Raw genomic sequence first — 23,524 nt, 5'->3', positions numbered from 1 at the left:
TACAGACTTAGAGAATATAATTTTAGTGTATATACATAACTCTTCACATATCTCCTGTACACACATCTTGCAATGATTATGATGACTAGTGTGACACAAACTTTCATTAGAGACCTTACATGACTTTTTTGGTGAACCCAGGGGAACCTTGTGCCCACTGCCAGTTGGCATCAAGAAGACCTTGGGTCGCAACAGCTGAGGTACACATTTGTGCTGATCCTTCTCTTGCCTCGAGTTCTGAGGAAGCTCAAACAATAGGGAGTGTCAATGATCTGGATTGCTCCCTGGTGGCCAGGCAGTTCTGGGTCTTGAACAGTTTCTAGCTGGCCTCATGCCTGCTTTTCCCAGACCTACTCATTCAGGACAGAGGCAAAAATCAAACACCCCAATTCAGCATCCCTTTGTCTGACAGCATAGTATTTGCATGGACAACAGACCTAGAAAAGTCATACTCTGAGGCAATACAATCCACCCTTAGCAATAGTAGGAAAGATTCCATGAGGAAATACTATACAGCAAAATGGAAAAGATTTCTGACCTGGCACCAGAATCACTGGTTAACCTCAAAGGGTGTCAAGTTCCCTGCTCTTCTGGACTCTTTCAAAATTTGTCAGGACTTTCACTCAGCTCACTGCAGATGCAGTTGGCAGCTATTAGCACCTTTCACCCTCTGGTGGACAGCCATTCAGTCTTCAGCCATCCTACTACAGTACATTTTCTGAAGGGACTTGTCAGAACCTTTCCTCCAGTAATGAAACCTACCCAACTGGGGATCTCAGCCTGGTTCTATCAACTTTAATGATGACTCCATTCTCACCCTTAGCCTCATGTTCCTTCATTCACCTGTCTACAAAGGTGGCTTTTCTGGTTGCTTTTGCCTTAGCCAGAAAAGTAGGTGAGCTGGGAGCTCTTATGGGTGACCCACCTTATATGGTCTTCCACAAGGACAAAGCTTCACTAAGGTTACACCACAGATTCATCCCAGAAGTAATCTCAGAATTTAATCTAAACCAGGTCATCCATATACCTGTCTTCTGTTCAAAGCAACATGCCACCAGTGAGCAGGACAGGAAACTATATCCTCTAGATGTCAGTGGAGCCTTGGCATTCTTCATGCAGAGGACAAAACCCTTCAGGAATTCTCCTAAACTGTTTGTCTCCTTTGCCAAATATATGAGAGGGGAAGCAATCTCCTCCCAGAGACTTTCCCAATGGATTTCAAGCTGCATCCTGATTTTGTTACAAGTTTAACAGCAGCTCCTACCACACAAGGTATGAGGGCCCACTCGCCCAGGCCACGCTGGCAGCTTCATTTTGAGATGTCCCTCTTCTGGAGAGCGGTATAGCGGCAGCGTACACACTTTCGCAAAACATTACTGCCTGGTACAAGATTCTGCCAACACATCCTTTGGCAGCTGTCCTCCAATCCGTGGTACAGTAGTACTCCTCACACCCTCCTCCTCAATTAATACTGCTTGTGAATCACCTAGACTGGAATACACATAGGAACCGTCACTCAAAGAAAGAAAGGTTACCACAGGAAGTGGCTGTCATTGCAGTATGTGGTCCCTATCTGTATTCCACTACCTGCCCTCCTTCCCCTCTGCTGCAGAGCCTTATCCTAGGGCTATTTCTGATTAAAAGGTAACCGGAGAAGCGGTCAGTCCATGCCACCACTTGTGCCCTCAGTTTTTTTAGAGGGGGAGGAAGAGGAAAAGTGCCAGGTGCAGATCGATGGCCATTGCTTGCACGAATCTTCCAGGCACATGGAACACATGCACACCTCAAGTGGATTATAGATAGGGACCACACATCTTGAAAATCTCCATTACTGTACGAGTAAGTAACCTTTCTTTATGCAATGTAATGCTCCAGAAGATACACACATGTTGGATGGCTATTTGTTTCCCAGTCACCACTGCCAGGTGTATGTGACTTACACAGCAATGTAAAATGCTGATTGCTCAGCCGCTAATGCTCGTGCAAAGCATGTTAAGGCCAAGTTCATATAAACAAGTAGATTAAATAGACTGAGATTAATTTGTTTGCAAAAACTGTATAAGCTACTTTAAAATCACAAGTGACAGACTTTAAGAAAGTGTTTGCTAAATAGTAAAATCAGATGCAAGTCACACCTAAATCACGGTCTTATATATGTGTTTTAAGCTATGCAAACCTCCTCCAGTGAGATATCGCTCTGACAGTTTAGATCAGAGACATTCAGTGCTGCAAGTTCGGTGGTATGGTCCGGTCCGCCGTACCAGTAAGATATTTATAGCTGGCACTCTGTACTGGAAAGACACAGGAGAAATGGAATAGGCAGCTCCTCCGGCACAGCTGTACTGCCCCCAGCCCTTTCATGTAGCTGTGTCTCCTGTCTGGGGTTTGTACAGTAGCTCTGCTGGAGGACAGGGCGAGGGGCGGGGCTGGGGCGGTACAGCTACACCAGAGGAGCTGCTGGCGTGGGGCCACTCAGCAGCCCCACGTTCTGCTCCTTTCGCCACTGTGGTTCCAGAGAGCCCTGCAGTTCAGAAGTCTTCAGCGCAGCGGGAGGAGGACAGAGCCCCCCCCCACCCACCCAGGTAACATATGATGGATTATGGGAAGGGGACGAGGAGTGCGCAAAGGCCCCAGGCTGGACATGGGGGGGGGTTGGAGTCACATGGGGAGGTCACATGCCTCCCCTTTAGCTGGTTTCCCCCTCTGTGTCCCTCCCATGAGTGCAGCATACCAGTAAGAAATGAATTCTACTTGCACCACTGGAGACATTCCTAACTTTGAATTGAGCCATATTATAACAATCTGATTTTCACTCTTGAGGAACCTCAGCAGTTCAACATGACAAACCAAATAAAGTGAAGCAAAGATACAATCAACTGCTGATTGCTTTTGAGACCAGTTTTCAACACAGCTATGTTTTGTTGATATTTCATTACTCTAAATTGCTAGTTGTCTTGAGTATTGCTGAAAACGAGAATATAAGCTAGCACTGGAAGCTGTCAAAGTTGGCTCACCTTTAGCCTGATCCTGCAAGATCCTGAGACCCTCCAGGAAGGTGCTGAGCACCCTCTAATTCCATTGATTTATCCACTCAGCACCTCCCAGGATTGAGCCCTGCCATTCTGCACAACAGAGTTCCCCTTTGTCTTTCACTGTTATACAACAGTTCAAACAGAAAATAGTGAGTGTGTGTGTGTGTGGAGGGAGGCTAATAAAAAAGACAAATGTATAAAAAAAATTGTAGCTTTCTAATGGCAAACTGAATTGTTCTGTTTTCTAGGTAGCAAATGCATTCCTGTAGTGTGTTTCTGATCTGGTATTGTTTTTGTTTATGGCTCCCAATGATGGACCTGTACTCTGTTTACTTATCCCAGCTCTGCAAGAGCACTACCTTGAAGAGAATGAAAAAATGCAACCTCAATGCATGCCACAGACATTTTGCATAGCAAGCAGGACAGCACATTTCAGAGGATTTACTGTGAAATCATTTTGCAATCCAGCATATGACTGATATCCATAGACCACTCTCAACAGAGCTAGCATGACTGATATCCATAGACCACTCTCAACAGAGCTAGCATGTATTTTATGGGCAATTATACTCAAGTTTTTAAAACCAAGGAAAAATTGTGTACTGGGACTGTTTTTTCAGCCTGTTTGGTATGTTTTTTGCATTCTGTCCCATGCGCGTTTTACAGAACTTAGAATAATAAATGTAAATTAAAAACCAGGATACTCTGACAAAAAATGCCCAGTATTACAAGACCATCTGTTTTCAACCCACCAAATCAGACAACTGAAACCCTGTTTACAAATGAGTTCTTTTTTTTATTTCAGATCTTTGTGCGGAGACTTATGTTATATACTATATATATAAAGTATATAGATTGTTTATTTGTAAATAGCAAAAACAAAAACAACCAACCCTATGGAGAAGAATGTCAAATTTTTGCACCTATAAAAACGTCATCAACATAAAGCCATGTTTAACGCTTGTATGTGTTGCAATAACTTTAAAATAAATTATGCATATGAAATCTTTGTTGTTAAGCTTTTGTAAGTCATCTTATGTTTTTATCTAATTTTGAGCAGGGGGACAAATCTGAGGCGAAATACAAATGCAAGTCCAAAATGACCAAGAACCCATCTTAACACTTTCTCTGTATATCCATTGTGTATTTATTTAATCTGATGAATTAAGAAAAGGAGGACTTGTGGCACCTTAGAGACTAACAAATTTATTTGAGCATAAGCTTTCGTGAGCTACAGCTCACTTCATCGGATGCATTCAGTGGAAAATACAGTGGGGAGATTTATATACACAGAGAACATGAAACAATGGGTGTTACCGTATACATTGTAACAAGAGTGATCAGGTAAAGTGAGCTATTACTAGCAGGAGAGCGGGGGGGGGGGGGGACAGAGGGAGAAAAAACCTTTTGTAGTGATAATCAAGGTGGGCCACTTCCAGCAGTTGACAAGACTGATTTTCACATCATCTCCTCCTCAGTAGCCCAAAAGTTGAGTAGGAGGAAGTTCATGTCGCACTTCATGTCATTCAAATGTCTTACTTCATGGCATAGGCAGAGTTAAAGCTCAATAAATGACTTCAAATAATGTTTCAGACCACAGGTTTAGTGCCTTGGGCTGTTTTAATAAATTACTTTGTTACAATATTTAAGGGAAAATATGTGACGCTGCATTTTTTAAAAAAAATACAGTATTATGGACAACATTTTTATTTGGTTTGATTAAATATGGCTTGATGAAAAAAGGATAAAGTCAGAGGAGATCCTAGCCAGTTTGATCACGTATCAGATAAAATACACATAGTACTCTAAATAAGAAGAAAATACAATGAAATATGAACAGATGATATTTCATAATAATCAACTGCTTGCCTGAGAAACACATTCAAATATGAGCTTATCATTATATCAGACTTTCTATAGGCAGGCACAGTACTGGGCGGCAATATGGTCAGTGGATGGAGTACAGGAGACTTAGTTTCTGTTCCCAGTCCTACCACTGATTTGTTACATGACTTTGGACAATCACTTAACTTCAGCATGCTTCAGGTCTCTCACTAAAATGGGAATCCTGCTATTTACCCTCCTTGATCTCTGTGGGTGAGAAGTACCATTGAAGTTCTAAGTGTTATGATTTATTACCTCAGCATGCTTTTAAACTGAGATGCAGTATTTCTTTTTTTTGGACACACCAGAAGCAGAAGAACTAGCTTCTTGCACCATCAGATTATCAAGCCTTTTCTGCTATACATATACCAGCTGAGGATTTGGCCCGATTGTGCACCATTTTTGTTTCAGCCTTCTCTGGGCTATTTCAGTAAGTATTTTAGGTAAGTTCGAGTGAGTATTTTACTTCAGTCTACTCCACAGACACATTTGTAGGCTATACAGAGAGGACTTGCTGCAAACACTTATTTCCAAAAATTATTCTAGACACTGAAGAGTATTTTTAAAATTAATCTATAATACAAATGTTGTAGGTGTAAACAGCCGAATAGCTAAAAACACTGGGAAACAGATTCAGACCAATCATTTTACCCAGAGGTTCAACAGCTTACAGAGATTATCAACTAGCTTTGAAACCTCCTAGTATATAATCTAACCCCTTCTGAGGCTAAAGGGGTAGAAAACAGAGCTGGGCAAAGAACAGATGGGTGTTTTTTGTTGTTTGTCGAAAATTCTGAAAATTTGGGAAAAATTAGTTATGGGACAAATTACAAATGAAAATTTTGGCAAATCGAAAAGTCACAGAAATTTTGTTTCTTGTCAAACAAAAAATTTAGTTTCAACAAAATCTAAATGTTTCATCTTTGATTAGGTTTTTCAATAAATGTAAAGGAAACTTTGAAGCTAAAAGTCATTGGAACTGAAGAATCGAAACACTTCATTTCAAAACATTGAAATAAACCATGTTGGTTTTTTGGATTTTTTTTTCCAACCAAAAGAATATGGCAATAAATCAACATGAATTTGCAAAACGTTCCTGTATCACCAAATTTGTTTTTTTCACCAGAAAAAGAGTTTTGGTCAGAAAATATTGCCCAGCTCTAGTACAGAATTTGCTTGTTCCATTAACACTGAGAAAAAAATGGTTTTATCCACAAAACTTTCATTTTGGTTACATTGCCATTGAAAATAGGTTTTAATGAAAAAATGTCACTTAACTCAACGGATCAGCCATGGCCTATTGTTCCTACCAGAAGAGGTTGGATGAGGAGTGTGGAGGCTGCAATAGTGGGTGCAGAGCAGCTCTGGTGCTGCTTCACAATCTGGTAGGGGGATCCTTCCTCCCACCCAGCTCCCAAAGGAACTCTAATAGTTCCTGGGCCGGCTCCAGGCACCAGCTTTCCAAGCAGGTGCTTGGGGCGGCAATTAGAATGGGGCAGCAGTCTGTGTCCCGCGGCAGCAATTCGGCGGCAGCTTCGCCGCTTTTCCCGCTGCTGTGGCTTTTGGGCAGCAGCTCCACCGCTCTTGGCGCTGTTGTGGCGCTGGTAATTTGGTGGCAACTGCTTGGGGTGGCAAAATTGCTAGAGCCGCCCCTGTCTAGTGCACAGCCTAGCTGGTCAGACTATGCACTGAAAAGGAAATGGAGGGTAAGCATGGTACCAATCGATTCACTGTTGAATTCCTTGCTCAGAACATATTCAGATACCACCATGAGAGACGACTTTATAAAAACTTAAAAAGAAGGTGCTCAGGGTCAGCACTTCTACAGAGAAACATTATACTAGATAATACCGCCTTCATTATAAAAACACAACCACCTGTGACACTGCAAGAGTGTAAAATATTGACCTTGCAATAGAAACAATATGGAATTGACCAGGAAAGAAAAATAGCCATGTCTGTGAAAACTAGATGCTCCTTTTAAAAATAAAATAAAATAAAATAAAGCTGAAAAATTTACTGAGTTTGAACGTAACTATTTTTATAGGAGACCAAACCAATACTGAATTTCAATTTCACATAGAAACATCGGCTTTAGTCCTCTCTATAGAGGTCCCCTATTAGAGGCAGAGGCCTGATTCTGTTTTCACTTTCAGCAGTACGGTAACACCCATTGTTTCATGTTCTCTGTGTATATAAATCTTCCCCCTGTATTTTCCATTGAATGCATCTGATGACATTAGCTGTAGCTCACGAAAGCTTATGCTCCAATAAATTTGTTAGTCTCTAAGGTGCCACAAGTCCTCCTTTTCTTTTTACTTTCAGCAGTGTAAATTAGGAGCAGCTCCACAGCAGTCACTGGAATTATTCTGGGGAGAGATGGATCCAGCTTGATATCTTAGAACTGAATGTGTCATTCAGTGGATTGAGAAAAGCAGTTGTTTACCAAACCATCGCTTGGCTAGACGACTATGCACACGCTAAATAAATACCAAGCCATATAGTTTGTTTCTTGCTGTGCTCAAAGGGTTCATTATTGGAGGTAACACAAAACATTGTCTACATTAGAGTATGCTTAAAGTTCACTTGCTCTTAGTTCATGTTCACTTCTGTCACAGGCACAGATGCATGCCTTTTGGAAGGTCTCCCAAAATAAGCAGAGTTGTATGTTATGAAGTACCCACTACCCACCTTTTCGTCGGCCCAATATGCTCTGATTCCTTTCTTGGAATCAGTCTTAATGGCAAGGTCATTCCAATGTGGTGATGGCCTGAAGTTTAGTAGGGATTACTGCATGTAACCCCAAATAGGGTGGTTAACTAACGCTTCACAGGAATGCCAGCAATGTCTTTAACACAACATCTACACTGTCCTTTTAAGTCATACATGGGGACCATTGACTTTTTCTTTATTTTCTGTGACATTCATTTCAATGTGGTTGAAAACAGGATTGTCGGTTCCTTCCTCTGCCATGGTGAAAGGTTTCCAGTTCAAAACTTCCACTTTCTCATTCTGAAAAAGAGTTCACATTATGAGGCATGGAATCATGTGCACGCGCTCACGCCCCCTACATACACACACGAACTATTGCTGTTGTCTGCTGCTGGATCCGTCCTCTAAACTAACTCTCACTTCCTGATGTCCTTGCTGCACAGGTGACATACACAGGACTCATTACAGTGAGGCTCCAAAACATATCTCACACAACGAACGTTACATATTTTCAAAGGAAGTGGGGAAGAGTGAGGCCCAAGGAAGGAGCAAAGAGAGCAAGAAGGGGAATGGAAACATATAATATATCTGACTTATTCCAAGGGAGAACGAGATTAAATAAATAGATTTGTTTTAATAGGTAAGGCCTAATTCTTAGTTGGTGAGGTTTTCAAACCTGTCCAAGTCAGGAGCCTAAGTCCCATTGACTTTGAATGGGACTTAGGTGGGTTTGAAGATGCTGCCCATTTACACTATGGCCCCTTTACATCATGGTGACTGCATGAAGGGGACTTACATGAGATGTACATTTCTCATTTAAATGTATAGGAGATCAAGAGTCACTACATTTTTTTAAAAAAACTACAGTTTCAACATTTTCAATTCATTTAAAAAAAACCCAAACAAACCCTTAATTCTGAGCAAGGAGAGTTTCCTATCAAGCTTTTCAAATAAGAAATAAAAGTTAAAAAGCAACCAGCGTCGCTATTCAAACACAGGGCCAGCACCATTGTTTTCAATATTGATTTAAAAGTTGTGGTGGGATCAGTTAAGACTTTAGCATGGAGAAAATACACTAACCAGCTATGCTTGCACAGAGCAATACTGGGATGGGTTTGTTTCTGGATTGTGAGAATGAAAAAGAAGAGCATGATTCTCCTCTGAGGGCCTGATCCATCCAGTGCTCATTGTAGTTGATGGGAGTCTTTCCGTTGACATTATGATGCTCTGGCCTAATCCGATAGTGAATCAGGCGTAACTCCACTGAAGTCAAGAGAGTTTTAGTGATGTGAATGGGGGGAAGAATCAAGCCTGTAGTTGGGGATTTTAACTTGTAGGACAGAGCAAGCTGATGCATGTAGATGGAAGAGAAGGCATAAACTGATATACACTGCAACAGCTGGAATTTCTCTAGATATAGGAGTAGGATGTGTGGGTTTAATCACATACTTTGCTAATGTCATTCAAAATGTATCCAACACTTGTTCCTGGCCTCAGAAGAATAGCTTCTGTATTCTTGTGTACCAACTTGTCATCACCACCAGGAGCTATTGTCCTTCTAATCCTGGTGCCTACCTGCATTTCATCAGTGAAAATCAGAGTTTACTGACCTCCTTGCTTCAGAGAATGCAGCTTCCTTACATCTAACTAAACCTAAACAGAAATCTCCATTTGCCTAAACTGGCTCAGCCAAAATGGAAGGCACCCACATATTTTGCCTCAATAATTAGACAGTCTTTAATAGTAATCATTTCACTCACTCTCCACCCAGTTTTTGCGCTATGTAATAAGCCAGTTGTATCTGGATCCAAGTACTATGGCCATCTAATCTGCGCGCATCAGCATTCACATGCACTTGCACATTTGGTTAATGTCATTATGTCCTCATCTGGTGGAAAGCAGTAGAGCACCATTGCAGTCAGAGGAGCAACGCTGATTTACACCAGCTGAGGGTCTGGTCCAGTTTCTACATGGACAAATAACATGTAATGTATTAAAAAAAAAAAACCTACCTCTACTGTCTATAGTTAGTAACACGAGGTTTTCATAAGGGGAAGAGTCTGCAAATTGGATCATCTTTGAAAGATGCTTGCTGTGTGGCACACCGCACTACCCAATGGCTGCATTAGCCATTCTTTCTAACTGAGTGTCCTGAAAACATAGACCTTAGAGGTAACCTGTAGTTAATTTTTTTTTTTAATCTAAAAGCTAAAGGCCACATTGTGAGCCTGCTCTTCACACAGGTGAGCAGCTACTCTCACTGAGACGCCTCAGGGGAGTGAGCCCCACACTGGATAAAGGCTCCAGGCCAGATTCTCAGCTTGTGGCAATTGTTGTAGCTGCACTCAAGTCAATGGAGTTATGACAATTTAAAGCCTCTGAGGATCTGACTCTCCATGTTTAAGAGACGTATTTTAGAATGATGCTCCCTGACTGCTGAAACTTTTCCTGGTTTATTTTAACACAAGGGGACAGACCACTACAGCATTGCCAAAGGCAGCTGCCAACAAGCTATATTTTTCCTTTAAGAAGTGTTGGCTCTTTAATAATCTAACTATATTTTTGAGCGATTTAGCTCCAATCTACTCAATACTTTTTTCTTCCATTTTTTTCCCCTTTTCTTTTATGAATGGAGGTGTGTGTAATGTGGATCCACGGGCTGGGAAATTTTTCTCCTCAAACTATAGCTGGTCTAATGCCCAATATCAGAAATAAGCTTGAGAACAGATTTACAAAACCAGAAAGTTTTGCTGAAGTGCAAAGGCACCATTGGCCCTCATTTTATGAGGCTAGCTAGGGAGTGCTCGGTTATTCTCTCTAATCTGCTGACCTGAAGCCCAATACTACCTGCTGCTGTAGCCATAAATAGCTGCCTTGTCTATGCCAGCTACCTAATCCTGATATACCTTGTGCACAGCTGCTGCCTTAATTGAAGTAGTCATATCAGAAAGCATCAGTGTCTCCTACTGGATCAGCCATTCATATGGGTTGGGGGGCATGAGGTGAGGAGGAGAGAAGTGAAAAAAATGTAGTCCCCTCTTCCTTCTCTGTCACATTATTGCCTCTTAAGGTGTGCTTATGCTATTGTCTGCCCTTGTGTGACACAGAGCCAGAAAGGATTACACAGCTAGCAGGCTAATTGACCCAAATTCAACCTTTAGAGAGATATAGATAGATAATGCTATGTTTTTTGTGTATTTACATATATATTAGAGATTAACAAACAGTTCCTGTCTATTGCTGTATTTTGTTAATTGAGAGATCAAAAGAAGACATTAACATTTAAATGAATTGTATATGTATTAATATCACTGTCTGAATTTCTCTTTGAAGTTTGTGATAAATCACATGTAAATGGCTGGAGATAGGCAATGCCTTATGTTAATACATGTATCTAATTACCAGTGGTGTTTAGGAAATAGGAAGTTACTTCAGAGATGCTATGGTTCACCCAAAGACTGTATGCTGACAAGAGGCTTCCCCGGGAACATTATAAAGGTGTCTTGGGACCTTATCCTTTCATCTCAAATCTGCTTATGCTTCATCAGGGGAAGCTTGAGCCACAAGATTGATGTCTCCAGTTCCATTCTGGATCACCCTGATATTGAACATTGGACTAAACCTATGGACTCATTCTGAAAGAACTCTTTGCAACTCTAAAGCTCCCCAGCTCTGCTATGAAACTGACCTAAGTTCATGTCTGTATGTATAATGATCTTTTAACCAATAACTCTCTTTTTTAATAAATTTTACTTTAGTTAATAAGAATTGGCTGTAAGTGTGTATTTGGGTAAGATCTAAAATATTCATTAACCTGGTGGGTAATGTGTCCAATCCTTTGGGATTGGTAAAACTTTTTTATATGATAAACAAGATTTTCAGTAATCTTCATAGTATTTGACTTGGCTGTCTGGGTGGAAGCCCAAGACTGGGTTGCTTTAAGGGAACTGTGTTGTTGGCTTCTGGGTAACCGGTAAGGTATTGTAGAAACTGTTTTGTTGTTGGCTTGGTGAATCTAAGTATTAGAATAACCACCAGTCTTCATGATTGTCTGCCCCATTCTTTGCAGTTTGCCCTAACTGAGCAATGTCAGTGTGGCCCCTTGGGATCCCAGTTACATCTTGTATGTTTGGAGTGACCCAATATTGAATTGTACAGAGGAAGAAACTGAAAGGACAGGATCTGGATCAAAGAGTGGATGAACCCTGAAACCATTTCTTTAGAAAAAGTAACACCCCCACCCTGGTGTATTTTGTCTCTGTTACCCAGGAGTACAGATTGCTTGAAGGAGGCAAATCAGAATGATACACATAACTATACTTACTGTCTTGGGTTTAGAAAATGAGAAGTTGGACAGTATGTCCTCTTTGGTCAGCAAGAATTTGCGATCTATGTTCTGCTTTATTCCTCCTGCAAAATACCCACAGTGTTAAATTCTTTATCAACTGTTTTAACAAGGTAATCCTATTCAACGGCTAAGGGTACATCAGATGCCAGCTACCTGCTGTGTCCAGCCTTCCCACACACTTTGTCTTAAAGGATTATTGTCATGACGTGAACAGGGCCCGTCCCAGACCAAATGGCACCCAGGGCCACCCAAGTCCAGTATTCCAGGCTGTCGCCTGGGTCACCTGCCCCTATATCCAGCCCTGGATGTGAAGCATTGAGGAGGAAGTGGAGGAAGGAAAATGAGAGAACTCCTGGGAGCTCCAGAAAGAGTTTGAGGAATTCTAGAGTAAAGAAACCAATGATGATGTGCCTTACTCTCCTCTGCTTCTACATGCAGTGAGTCTAATGGAAACCATCCTGTTCACTGTGTTTTAGTATGTGTGGCCTTAGTGGTGAGCTGAGCATGCAGGGTTCAGGTCTAGATTAGTTTTAGATTAGGAGTTAGATTGAATCAGGTCTATGATCCAACTGCTCTCATTGGCCTGAAATGTTGAGAGATCAGCTGCACTTTTGTGTTTTTTTTCACTGCATCCAAATTGGATAATAGCCTCATTTTGGATTATCCTGGAACCAAAATCAGAGGGTTGGGTTTGGATCTCGGGGTTCAGATCCCAACTGTCATGCCTACTCTTAGGGTCTTGGTAATTTGCAGCAATCTATTTCACTAGACTTTTCCATGGGCAACTGACGTGGCTTTACACCATGAACCCTTCCTTGGGAGCATGGCTTGGCAAGCGTAATGAAAATGGGCACTGGGTATGCTCAGTAAGCACATTTTGAATGCTTTGAACTCACTCAAAGCAAAACCACTATTAAACTCTGGAAGAAGGAAAGATGCTTCTCCTGAGGCCGGGCTATCTCCATGCTGGATGGCAGGTCTGAAGCGTCAGCCCCAACTCAGATTTAATGCAATGGGTAAACGGATTTTTTTTTGCCCCAGTCTCCTCAGGTTCAAAAACTGCTGACGTTACTACCTCACAATTCAAAGGAGAAAGAAATGCTCCCTTTGGATAGAGACCATGTCTGGAAAATTTCAGGCCAAAAGATAAAGGTTCTAGAAAGCTGTGAGTGAATGAAACCAGAGAGTGCACGCTTAACCAGAGCGGTCACTGAACCTTCTCGTAATAGGGATGGTTCCATGTGTGTGCACGTTAATGTGGAAAATAACATATAGTTGTGGTCATAAATATAAATGGAAGGGTAAACACCTTTAAAATCCCTCCTGGCCAAAGGAAAAGCCCTTTCACCTGTAAAGGGTTAAGAAGCTAGGATAACCTCGCTGGCACCTGACCAAAATGACCAATGAGGAGACAAGATACTTTCAAAGCTGGAGGGGGGAGAAACAAAGGGTCTGGGTCTGTCTGTGTGATGCTTTTGCCAGGGACAGAACAGGAATGGAGTCTTAGAATTTAGTAAGTAATCTAGCTAGATATGCGTTAGATTATGATTTCTTTAAATGGCTGAGAAAATAAGCTGTGCTGAATGGAATGGATATTCCTCTCTTTGTGTCTTTTTGTAACTTAAGGTTTTGCCTAGAGGGATTCTCTATGTTTTGAATCTAATTACCCTGTAAGGTATTTACCATCCTGATTTTTACTTTTTCTTCTATTAAAATTCTTCTTGTAGGAAACTGAATTTTTTTTTCATTGTTCTTAAGATCCAAGGGTTTGGGTCTGTGGTCACCTATGCAAATTGGTGAGGATTTTTATCAAACCTTCCCCAGGAAGGGGGGTGCAAGGTTTTGGTGAAGATTTTGTTTCCAAACAACTCTTTCCCAATAATAAACCCAGTTAGACGTTTGGTGGTGGCAGCAAAAGTCCAAGGGCAAAAGGTAAAATAGTTTGTACCTTGGGGAAGTTTTAACCTAAGCTGGTAAAAGTAAATTTAGGAGGTTTTCATGCAGGTCCCCACATCTGTACCCTAGAGTTCAGAATGGGGAAGGAACTTTGACAGTTGTGTTAAACCAAAACTCTGGAAAAGGTACCTGTTAAGAGGCTGACAGTCATTCCCAAAGCTATTGTGACCAGGGTCCCAAGTGTGCTGAAGTACAGATACGACAAAGAATACCAATAATCAGCCAGGACAGGTCTAGGAAAAGTGGGGGAAACATTTTATTAGAATCTTCTTCAAAATTCAGACAACCTGAAAACGCATAAAACTAGGCACTAAGACAGTAAATATAAGAAATGCTCTGTGCTAAAAAAATAATGTGCCTCATGCTACTCTCCGGCGGAGAAACCCACCTGGCACTCAAACTCTGAGGCAAAACTGGCAGTATCAGGCCAGTATGGTGGGCGAATGGCCATGGCCAGTAAAATCACATGAGCCTGTTCCTCCACTAGGAATTCTGGCCAGAACTGAAGAGTCTGGCCATAGGCGGCGTGTGATTCTTTCCTTTGGAGAGGCTACGGAGCACTGGAAGCTCCCTAGAAGTGTGTGGGGGGAGCACTGGCACCCAGAATGTGGCCCCATCCCTGCTTGGCCTCTTCCCCCAAGGCCCTGCCCTCACTCCGCTATGCTCTGCTGAGTGGCGCCTCACTGCCCCCCCACCACTCCTCCAGCTCCTTACTGCCCCCAACCCCTCCTCACCACCCCCACCCCAGGGCTCACTGTTGTCCCACCATGCCCCTCAGGGTTCAGTCCCACCCTGGGAGGAGAAGGGGAGAGGCCCGTGCTGCAGCTGGGGGAGGCAGGGTGGCTGCCCAGGGTAAGCCAAAGCTGGCCCTCGGGAGGCAGGAGCTCCAGGGCCACTGCCGCTTCACCTTGCAGCACAGATGGTAGCATGGCTCATTCGGCTCCCACCGCTGAGGGGCACCAGGCTCCAATTGAGCCAGAGAAGCGCCACCCAGTTCTCTCCACACTTCGCCAATGGAGTGCCAGCCCTGTGGCTCTCTTGGGGAAGGTGGGGGGTGTCCCTGGTGTCTTAGGCATGGACTGCGCCATCACTTCTGCAGATCTCTTATTAATGATGGTGCTGTGCACTAAATCTCAGTTAACCAGGGTCCGATTAACAAGGTTTCAGCTCTCTCTGCTTTCAGGGCTTTGTACTACGAAGCAGCAGCAACAAACCACCATTTTGATCCCCTTTGCAACATGCCACAGAGAGAAGCACATGGTCTGGACCAACGTCTTTAAGCATGTATGGCTTTGTTCTGATGGCTATAGAAACATGACTGCCTAGCGCCTACTTGGCACTTAAATTTACACTGATGACCATTTAAATTTGCTGAAACTGAAACTTTGTTTTTCATTTTAGAAACAGTAACAAATTATCCACTGTTACTCTAAGTAGTCACTTGAAGCAGAACAGATATACTGCAGAACCTACTAAACACAAGTGCTTTGGGGTCTAAGGTTTGTTTGATCTTATATGTAACATCCCACCCTTCATGCTGGTGAATCAGAACATAGAAACAGGCACACGGGAGCAGTGATCCGTCTAATCAGGTATCCAGCTGCTTCAGGGAAAGGCCTAGAAATCTCACAATTCACCTAACCATGCAATACTACACCAGCTAAGGGGAACTTTTTCCTAAGGATACCCAGCTGCTGACCCAGTTATGCCCTGAGACATAAGAATTGACAGCCCTTAGAATTTTTAATCTAAGCATTGTCTTTTAATCTAATTTAATCGAGCAGCTACTTCTTGTTCTTGGGCGGGGGTGGTTCTGTTTTGACTGTATGACACAATACAATGTAAGACAATATAACAATCGCAGAGGAAAAATACTCCAGCATTTCACCCAGTTGCACTTCACTCTTATGGTTTTGAAGAACGTGGCTAGTTACTTCCGCATAGATTTTATGCTGTTGGATAAACTGTTGGTGGAAGATTCACTGAAAACTCTTAAATCACCCTCAAAGTTTAACCTGCTTAGATAGTAAAATAACAGCAACCCTGACAGTATGAAATAAACACAAGTCCCCTTTGCCTATCCACACTGCCGAAACAAAACTACTTCCCAATAAGGCATATGTAACTGTAGAACTCTACAGCACTGATCCAACACCCTCTGACTTCTAGGGGGTTCGAGAAGCGCCCCCAGTAAGAGAAAACACAAAATGCTGTAAACAAAAGAAAGAGGCCTGTGATCTGGCCGACCAAAAAGGGAAATCTGCATACCCTAAAGCAGATCCAGGATGAGCAAGGAGACACTTCATCACAAGAAGAAGAGCCACTCCACGTTTTGTCTTTGGCAGTGGGCTCACATAAATACTGGGTAACCCCGCTGTTGGACGGCAAACCTATAGGCATGGAACTGGACACAGGTGCAGCCGTCTCACTGGTCTTTGAGACCATGTATAAAAAAAAGCTGCAGCATCTTCTGCTTTAAACAACAAAAACAGTTCTGAAGATGTATACAGGAGAAGCTGTGCCCATGTTCGGCATTACTGATGTTAAGGTGGAGCTCAATGGACAGGCTGCTAAATTGCCACTGTTTGTGGTGAGAGGTAATTACCCAGCCTTAATGGGTAGGTCCTGGCTTAGGAAGATCCAGCTGAACTGGGCAGAAGAGCACCAAATGACTAAAGAAGAAACCAGTCTGCCGCTATACTAAGGAAACATGCTGCTGCTTTTGGAGAGGATCTGGGAAGTATGAAGGGAATCACTGTAACATTGAACATTAAACCTGACAGTCAACCAAAATATCTGAAAGCCAGAACTGTGCCATATGCCATCAGGCCAAAGGTTGAAGCAGACCTGGAGCACCTGGTCACAAATGGAATCCTAATACCAGTTACCCATAGCCCATGGGCAACTCCAATTGTTCCAATAGTGAAGAAAGATGCCTCTCTCCAGATTTGTGGTGATTTTAAAGTCACTGTCAACCCAGTGTTCTGTGCAGAGCAATACCCGCTTTCCCACATCGATGACCTCTTCACAGGCCTGGCTGGGGGACAAAAGTTCAGTAAGACTGATCTGAGCCAAGCGTATTTACAGATGCACATTGATGAAAAGTCCCCAGAACTATTGACTATTGTGATGCATAAGGGGCTTTATTGATACTGTCACCTACCCTTCGGAATAACGTCTGCTCCCGCCTTGTTCCAGAGGGCTATGGACCAGATCTTGTGTGGCTTGCCAGGAGTCCAGTGCTATCTGGATGATATCCTGGTCATTGGAAGGAATGAGGAGGACCACCTAAAGAATTTAGAGGCTACCCTAGAAAGACTGGAAGAGTATGGCCTACGAATCCACAAAGACCAGTATGAATTCTTCCAGCCCTCTGTTGAATATTTGGGACACATCATTGATACTAAAAAGAAAAGGAGTACTTGTGGCACCTTAGAGACTTCACTTCATCCGATGAAGTGAGCTGTAGCTCACGAAAGCTTATGCTCTAATAAATTTGTTAGTCTCTAAGGTGCCACAAGTACTCCTTTTCTTTTTGCGAATACAGACTAACACGGCTGCTACTCTGAAACCTGTGATCATTGATACTACAGGTCTTCATGTTCAATGTAAGTCCCCTGCAAAAGTTAAGGCTATTGTGGAGGCTACCCCTCCTCGAAACGTTAGCCAGCTTTGCTCGTTTCTAGGACTATTGAACTATTATGGAAAGTTCATCTCACAGTTAGCAACACTGCTAAAACCACTTCACGAATTCCTTGGACAGGACAAGGCCTGGAAGTGGACTGAAGCCTGGGAGGTTGCAATTAACAAAGCTAAGGATGCACTGCTAAATTCTGAAGTCCTGACGCACTTTGATCCATCCTTACCCCTACAGTTGGTCTGCAATGCATCCCCCTATGGAGTGGGAGCAATTGTGTCACACATTATGCCTTCTGGAGAAGAGAGACCTATTACTTTTGCTTCATGCACTCTAAACAAAGCAGAAACTAACTATGCCCAAATCGAACGTGAGACATTGGGAATCGTTTTCGGAATTCAGAAATTTCATCAGTACCTGTTCGGACAGAAGTTTACTCTTCTCACAGACCATCGACCCCTGACTTCAATTTTTGGACCCCACACAGGCATTCCCCCATTAGCTCCTAGTCATATGCAACATTGGGCATTGTTGCTTTCTGCGCACACATATGAAATCAAATATTGGAAATTCACTCTGCATGGGAATGCAGATGGTCTCTCAAGGCTGCCTTTGCCAGTCAAACATCAAGATATTGCCCAGAAGGAAATCTTTTACTTTGAACAGGTAGAGAATACATCCATCACCACTACTCAGGTAAAGAAGGCAAATCGAGTTGACTCAGTATTGTCCCAAGTTATGGACCTGGTGATGCATGGAACATCTCTACGAACCTCTCTGGTCTCACCCAACCTTGTTACCTACATGTCCAGGAGGACAGAGTTATCGATCCAATCTGGTTGTTTGTTGTGGGGGAGACATGTCATTATCTCACCACCACTGAGATTACAGATGTTAGAACAGCTACATTCTGGTCACTGTGGAATAGTGCGCATGAAGGAAATTGCACAAAGCTATTTTTGGTGGCCTGGATTGGACAGTGCTATTGAAGAGAAGGCAAGAGTTTGTATGTCATGTCAGGGTGTGAGGAATGCACCCCAGTGCGCATCCCTACATCCATGGGACTGGCCTGAAAACCCGTGGCAACATAGTCACATTGACTTCGCTGGCTCCCTTGAAGGAAGCAAGTTCTTGGTGGTGGTAGATGCACATTCTAAATGGCCAGAAGTCTCTATAATGGAGTCCACTACTGCAGAGAGTACTATCCAAAAACTATGAGGACTCTTTAGTCGTTTCGGTCTGCCAGAACAACTTGTGAGCGACGATGGACTGCAGTTCATCTCTCAGGAGTTTCAAAATTTTATGAAGGCAGATGGGATACACGACATCACTTCAGCACCATATCATCCATCCACCAATGGATTAGCCGCAAGATTCGTGCAGACAATGAAACAAGCTTTGAAATTGGCAAGGTGACAATTATCCATTCAGAAGCATCTGGACACCTTCTTACTATCCTACAGAAACACACCTCATACTACAACCAAGGCAACCCCGGCCTTTCTAATGATGGGACGACAGCTGTGCACTTGCTTTGATCTGCTGAAACCTTCTGAACCCCGACAAATTGTGCAACCTCAGCAGCAAGATCAAGTCAACAGGTGTGCACCCAGAGCAAGAGGCTGAATCTTTAGCCCGGGACAGCCGGTTTTGGCTCGGAATTATAATTCTGGAGCTAAATGGGTCCCTGCCACTGTCATTGCTCAAACAGGGCCTGTTTCCTACACAGTCCAGACTGCAGAGGATCTCACCTGGCAGCGACTTGTAGATCAGCTGCTGCCAGGTCATACCAGTCCTCAGGACATATCTTCAGTTGAGTTGCCTGACTTCACCACTTCCGGTGAAACACCGAATCAAGAGTCACCTGTTCCTGACTTTTCCCCTCCATTTCTGCTGGTGGCAGAGATACCCCTCTGCCCAGCACGAGCTGATACCACATCCTCACCCATTTGCCCTCCAAACCCTGAGCCCATTGTCAGGTCTGCGCCCAAGACACTTTCAGGTGCACCAACACCAGAAGTCCGCCGTAATCCACCTAGAGACAGAAGGCCTCCTTAATGGCTGGATCTTTAGCGAGGGCAAACCCACAGTTACAGGGCAAAATAATCCCCGGGGTTTAGCCAGAAAGGGAGGCAGTCTATCCTTCTCTAGTTTAGCGTTTGTTTTATTTAGGGGACGTTCTTATTAAGGGGGGGAGGAATATGTTGTGTATTTGGTTGTCATGGTAATAGAATCTTGTACAGATGGTCACAACACTTTAAATCAAGGACCTGTGCAATATGTGGCCGATTTGTTATATACCTTTCAGTGCCTTGCAGATGTACAAAGGTTGTTAAAGTTGGCATTTCGGTTGTTGCAGTCCAGTTGCCTCCTGTTCCTGGGCTGCCTATATCACAGCCGATAGTTGTAAGGTTTAATGGCATAGTTCTCTCAGGGAGTGGAGGGTAAATCTGAGCCCCAATGCCAACCCAGAGTGAAACAATAAAGCCCCCAATAAGACCTACAAATGCACCCTGTAAAACAAAGTAAAATCGGATTGAGATGTAAAGCAAAAAAAAAAAAAAACAAGAGGGTTGACAAAGAAAAACACTGTCAAGTTTTTTCAGAACTGGGTGGCCTAATTTTCAAAAATGACTTAAATGGGAGCTGTTGGAAGGTGCTCAACACTTGAAAACCAGGCCACTTAATTAGATGGCTAAGTATGGGCTTGAGTCTAACTTTAGGCGCTAAGGTCTGAAATTCTTGGCCCGTGATTTTTTTAAACAACTTCAATCAGGTAGAAACTATGAAGACAGAAGCCTTTTTTTTTTTTTTTAGATTTTATTTTATTTTGTTCTGCTATTTTATTTGAATAAGCTGTCCTAACACCTTGGAGCAGGTGCACAAAATTCACAATGTATGTGTTTTCCCCCCAGTATTCTGTCTGCAATGGGAGGAACTGCTTTAGAGCAAACACTTTTACCTTTATCTAAAGATAGGAACTCTCTTCAAGATCTGAACAATTAATTAAACTCCGATTTAGCTGCAGCCAGTTATAATAGCAATCCAGGCTGCTAGAGGCTATATACTAGCACTCTTACCTCTTTTAAAAACAGTCTCAATTTTTTAGAAAATGTCCCCAAGGACTAACTAAGAATTTAATTGGGATTTAAGTACTGTGTAGACCTTGCCCTGGTTCTCTGAACAGGGATGAATCTCACTCATAATTCATTGCAGTCCACAGAGATATTCCAAATTCAAAAGTTAACAATATTTGATTTAGACTCTTATCAACTATGGTGCTGTGCACTAACTCTCAGCTCACATGTGTCCAGAGAACTAAATTTCACTTCTCTCCTGGTCTTAAGGCTTCTTGCTACAAACACCAAAATGTTAGACTTTATAAACTCTGGAGAACACCTCTGTTTTTAGAGTGTCATAATGTAGGAATTCCTTGGGCAATTCAGTTTGATTCATAGATAATATTTACCTTTGCCTCAGATCTAAGGGGTGGGTGTGTGTTTTAGATGAGGGTCGCCAAAACCAGGCGTATAATGGAAATTCAATTTGCAACCATAATTATGGAGTGAATGTCGTCAGGCCACAAAGTAACAACACACTGTTCTTTTTGGGCTGTTTACAGCACATCAGTACTGATTCTGCAGCATTGTGCAAAGACAAATCACTGCTTTTGCCATCGGGAACAAGGAGAAAATAAGTGATTAGTGAATTTTACCATTTTTAACTATATTTTTTTCAGACTAAACTACTGACCTTATTGCCTTACTATTGGGGTAAGAGGATGTGGCGGGGAGGGGGTATGTATGAAAAATGCCAATCTAAAACATCTCCCATGATGCCTAAAACAAATTATTGGGGGGGGAGTGAAATAATCCCCAAAATGACTATTGTATTTCGCAACTGCAAGTCACACAACTTATACTTACGATGGGGTTTGCAAAGGGGGAGAGGATTCCCAAAGAAAACAGTCCTAGAAGAGGGCCACCAACCATGCCAAAAATACTGAGAGCTGCCTGAGGAAGAAAACAAAGTCTTATATCAAGTATCACACAGCAAAGCCAAAACCTGCAACATGATGCCATGTTGGTGGGGAAGGAAATGAAATATCTGCAATTAGGGGTTCAAGCTGGCTCTGGGCCAGATCCTCAGCTGTAATAAACTGGTGTAGCTCCATTGTTGAATTACCTCAAATTACACCAGCTCAGGATTCAGTCCTAGAATTTCCAAGGTAAATACTCATTAAAGGATAAAAATTAATCACTTAATAGTAGCCAGTGATTGTTCTTTTCAATAATTTCTTCTAGTTAATGAAACAGAGGTGAAAAGCAATTAAACATGCACCTGTAACAAACCACCCAGAAGGGACGCCAGAGCGGCCATGGCAATGCACACGCCTCCATAAAAAAGACCTGAATGGGTGAGAAAGACAAATGTATCAATTTAAATCTCTACAGTTAAGTTTCCTTCCAGTCTAATACTACTGCTAATAAAGCCAAAAATACATGGCAGTTAGGATTGTCTCTGAGAATGGCCAAACCAACAAAAGGCCAGGCACTTTATTACCTCAGGAGGGGATCGCGCAAACATGACAAATCCTTTTACAATATGTGGTCACTGAAGATTAGTTGAAAGATTAAATCTTAAAAAGAAGTTGGGATGAGTAGGGGATAATACACACAGCAAGAATCACTTCTTTATGATGAAAGTGGAAAATATCCCTTACAAACTTACTCATCCCCTTGGAAATCCAAGATAGTTTCTTTTCAGAGAGGGAGCTGAAGTAACGTTTAATGAGATCCTCAACAGTTACAGCTGCTAAAGCATTGATGCTGGAGGACACTGTGCTGCAGATGACAAAATTTGAAACATTTTTGCATATTAGGAACTGAGATTACAAACACTTAATAATCGAGATAACAGCAGAGAGAACTGTCTGCAACAATGCCAGAGACCTTATGTGGCTGTAACTATTATACATGTAAAAGAAAAGCAGTACTTGTGGCACCTTAGAGACTAACAAATTTATTAGAGCATAAGCTTTCGTGAGCTACAGCTCACTTCATCGGATGCATCCGATGAAGTGAGCTGTAGCTCACGAAAGCTTATGCTCTAATAAATTTGTTAGTCGCTAAGGTGCCACAAGTACTGCTTTTCTTTTTGCGAATACAGACTAACACGGCTGCTACTCTGAAACCTACTATACATGTTGAAATTATTATTACTAATGGAAAAAAACTTGACAGCACTATCTGTTACATTTTGCAATTGCTTAAAATATTTGTTCTCAGAGAGGATAATGCATGTTTTAAGAAAAAGAAGTAATCAGATAAATCAGTGGAAGGAAATTTAACATATGTTGCTATAGATCAAAGGATGACTGGTATTTTAAAATCGTTTTAAAATTCGTTAATATGTATCGCATCCTTTGGGCTAGGTACATGTACATCACATGGCATTTCATTGACTATTTTGGATGCACTCTCCAGGCTCAGGCCAAAAATCAGAGCCTAAAGCTAGGATCCTAAATCCATATTTAAATAAGTGGGCTGGTTTTCAAAAGTCAGTAAGAACTGCTGTGCACCTGACACTTTTGAAAATCAGCTACTTTTTCAAGTGCCTAGATGTGGATTTAGGAGCCTACTTTTGGACACCTATTTCTGAAAAATGTTGGCCTAAATCTTAAACATGACATGCCTGTATTGTGACTGGAAAATGAGTATGCCGCGGTGCAGACCACAGCACACACAAAATACACATCTCCGCACACTTGGTGGTTAATTATGAGCTCCAGTGAGCATCTGATAGACTCCAAGGGAACCACTTGTCCCAAACACATCAGCCCCTCTCTCCTGAAAGCAGATCTAGCTACTACTGAAAAACTCTGAACATCCTGAATCATATAGAATAGTATCGGACACATTTTCCTTACAGAGAATCATGTCACAATACCTACTA

At 42.3% G+C, this 23,524-nt stretch overlaps 2 protein-coding genes across 2 annotated transcripts in view; one reads left to right on the top strand and one right to left on the bottom strand.

Moving 5' to 3' along the window:
- Positions 1 to 4,037, top strand: part of ANO4 (anoctamin 4) — a 307,889-nt gene extending 303,852 nt beyond the window's left edge. Inside the window, 1 exon segment of the mRNA XM_043491471.1 lies at positions 3,281 to 4,037. The gene's annotated coding sequence lies outside the window, so the exon portion shown is untranslated.
- Positions 3,810 to 23,524, bottom strand: part of SLC5A8 (solute carrier family 5 member 8) — a 41,137-nt gene continuing 21,422 nt past the window's right edge. Inside the window, exons 9-15 of the mRNA XM_038412594.2 lie at positions 22,301 to 22,413; positions 21,911 to 21,978; positions 21,496 to 21,582; positions 19,871 to 20,082; positions 14,062 to 14,165; positions 11,953 to 12,038; positions 3,810 to 7,928 (exon numbers count right to left, since the gene is read on the bottom strand). Coding sequence (XP_038268522.1) covers positions 7,797 to 7,928; positions 11,953 to 12,038; positions 14,062 to 14,165; positions 19,871 to 20,082; positions 21,496 to 21,582; positions 21,911 to 21,978; positions 22,301 to 22,413 — 802 coding nt within the window. The 3' untranslated portion in view covers positions 3,810 to 7,796. The remainder of the gene's footprint in view (positions 7,929 to 11,952; positions 12,039 to 14,061; positions 14,166 to 19,870; positions 20,083 to 21,495; positions 21,583 to 21,910; positions 21,979 to 22,300; positions 22,414 to 23,524) is intronic.

The sequence above is a fragment of the Dermochelys coriacea genome, chromosome 1, assembly GCF_009764565.3.
Source record: "Dermochelys coriacea isolate rDerCor1 chromosome 1, rDerCor1.pri.v4, whole genome shotgun sequence".
In the NCBI taxonomy this organism is placed as follows: Eukaryota; Metazoa; Chordata; order Testudines; family Dermochelyidae; genus Dermochelys; species Dermochelys coriacea.
The sequence above is the reverse complement of the archived record's forward strand: the minus strand, read 5'-3'. Positions and strand labels throughout refer to the sequence as shown.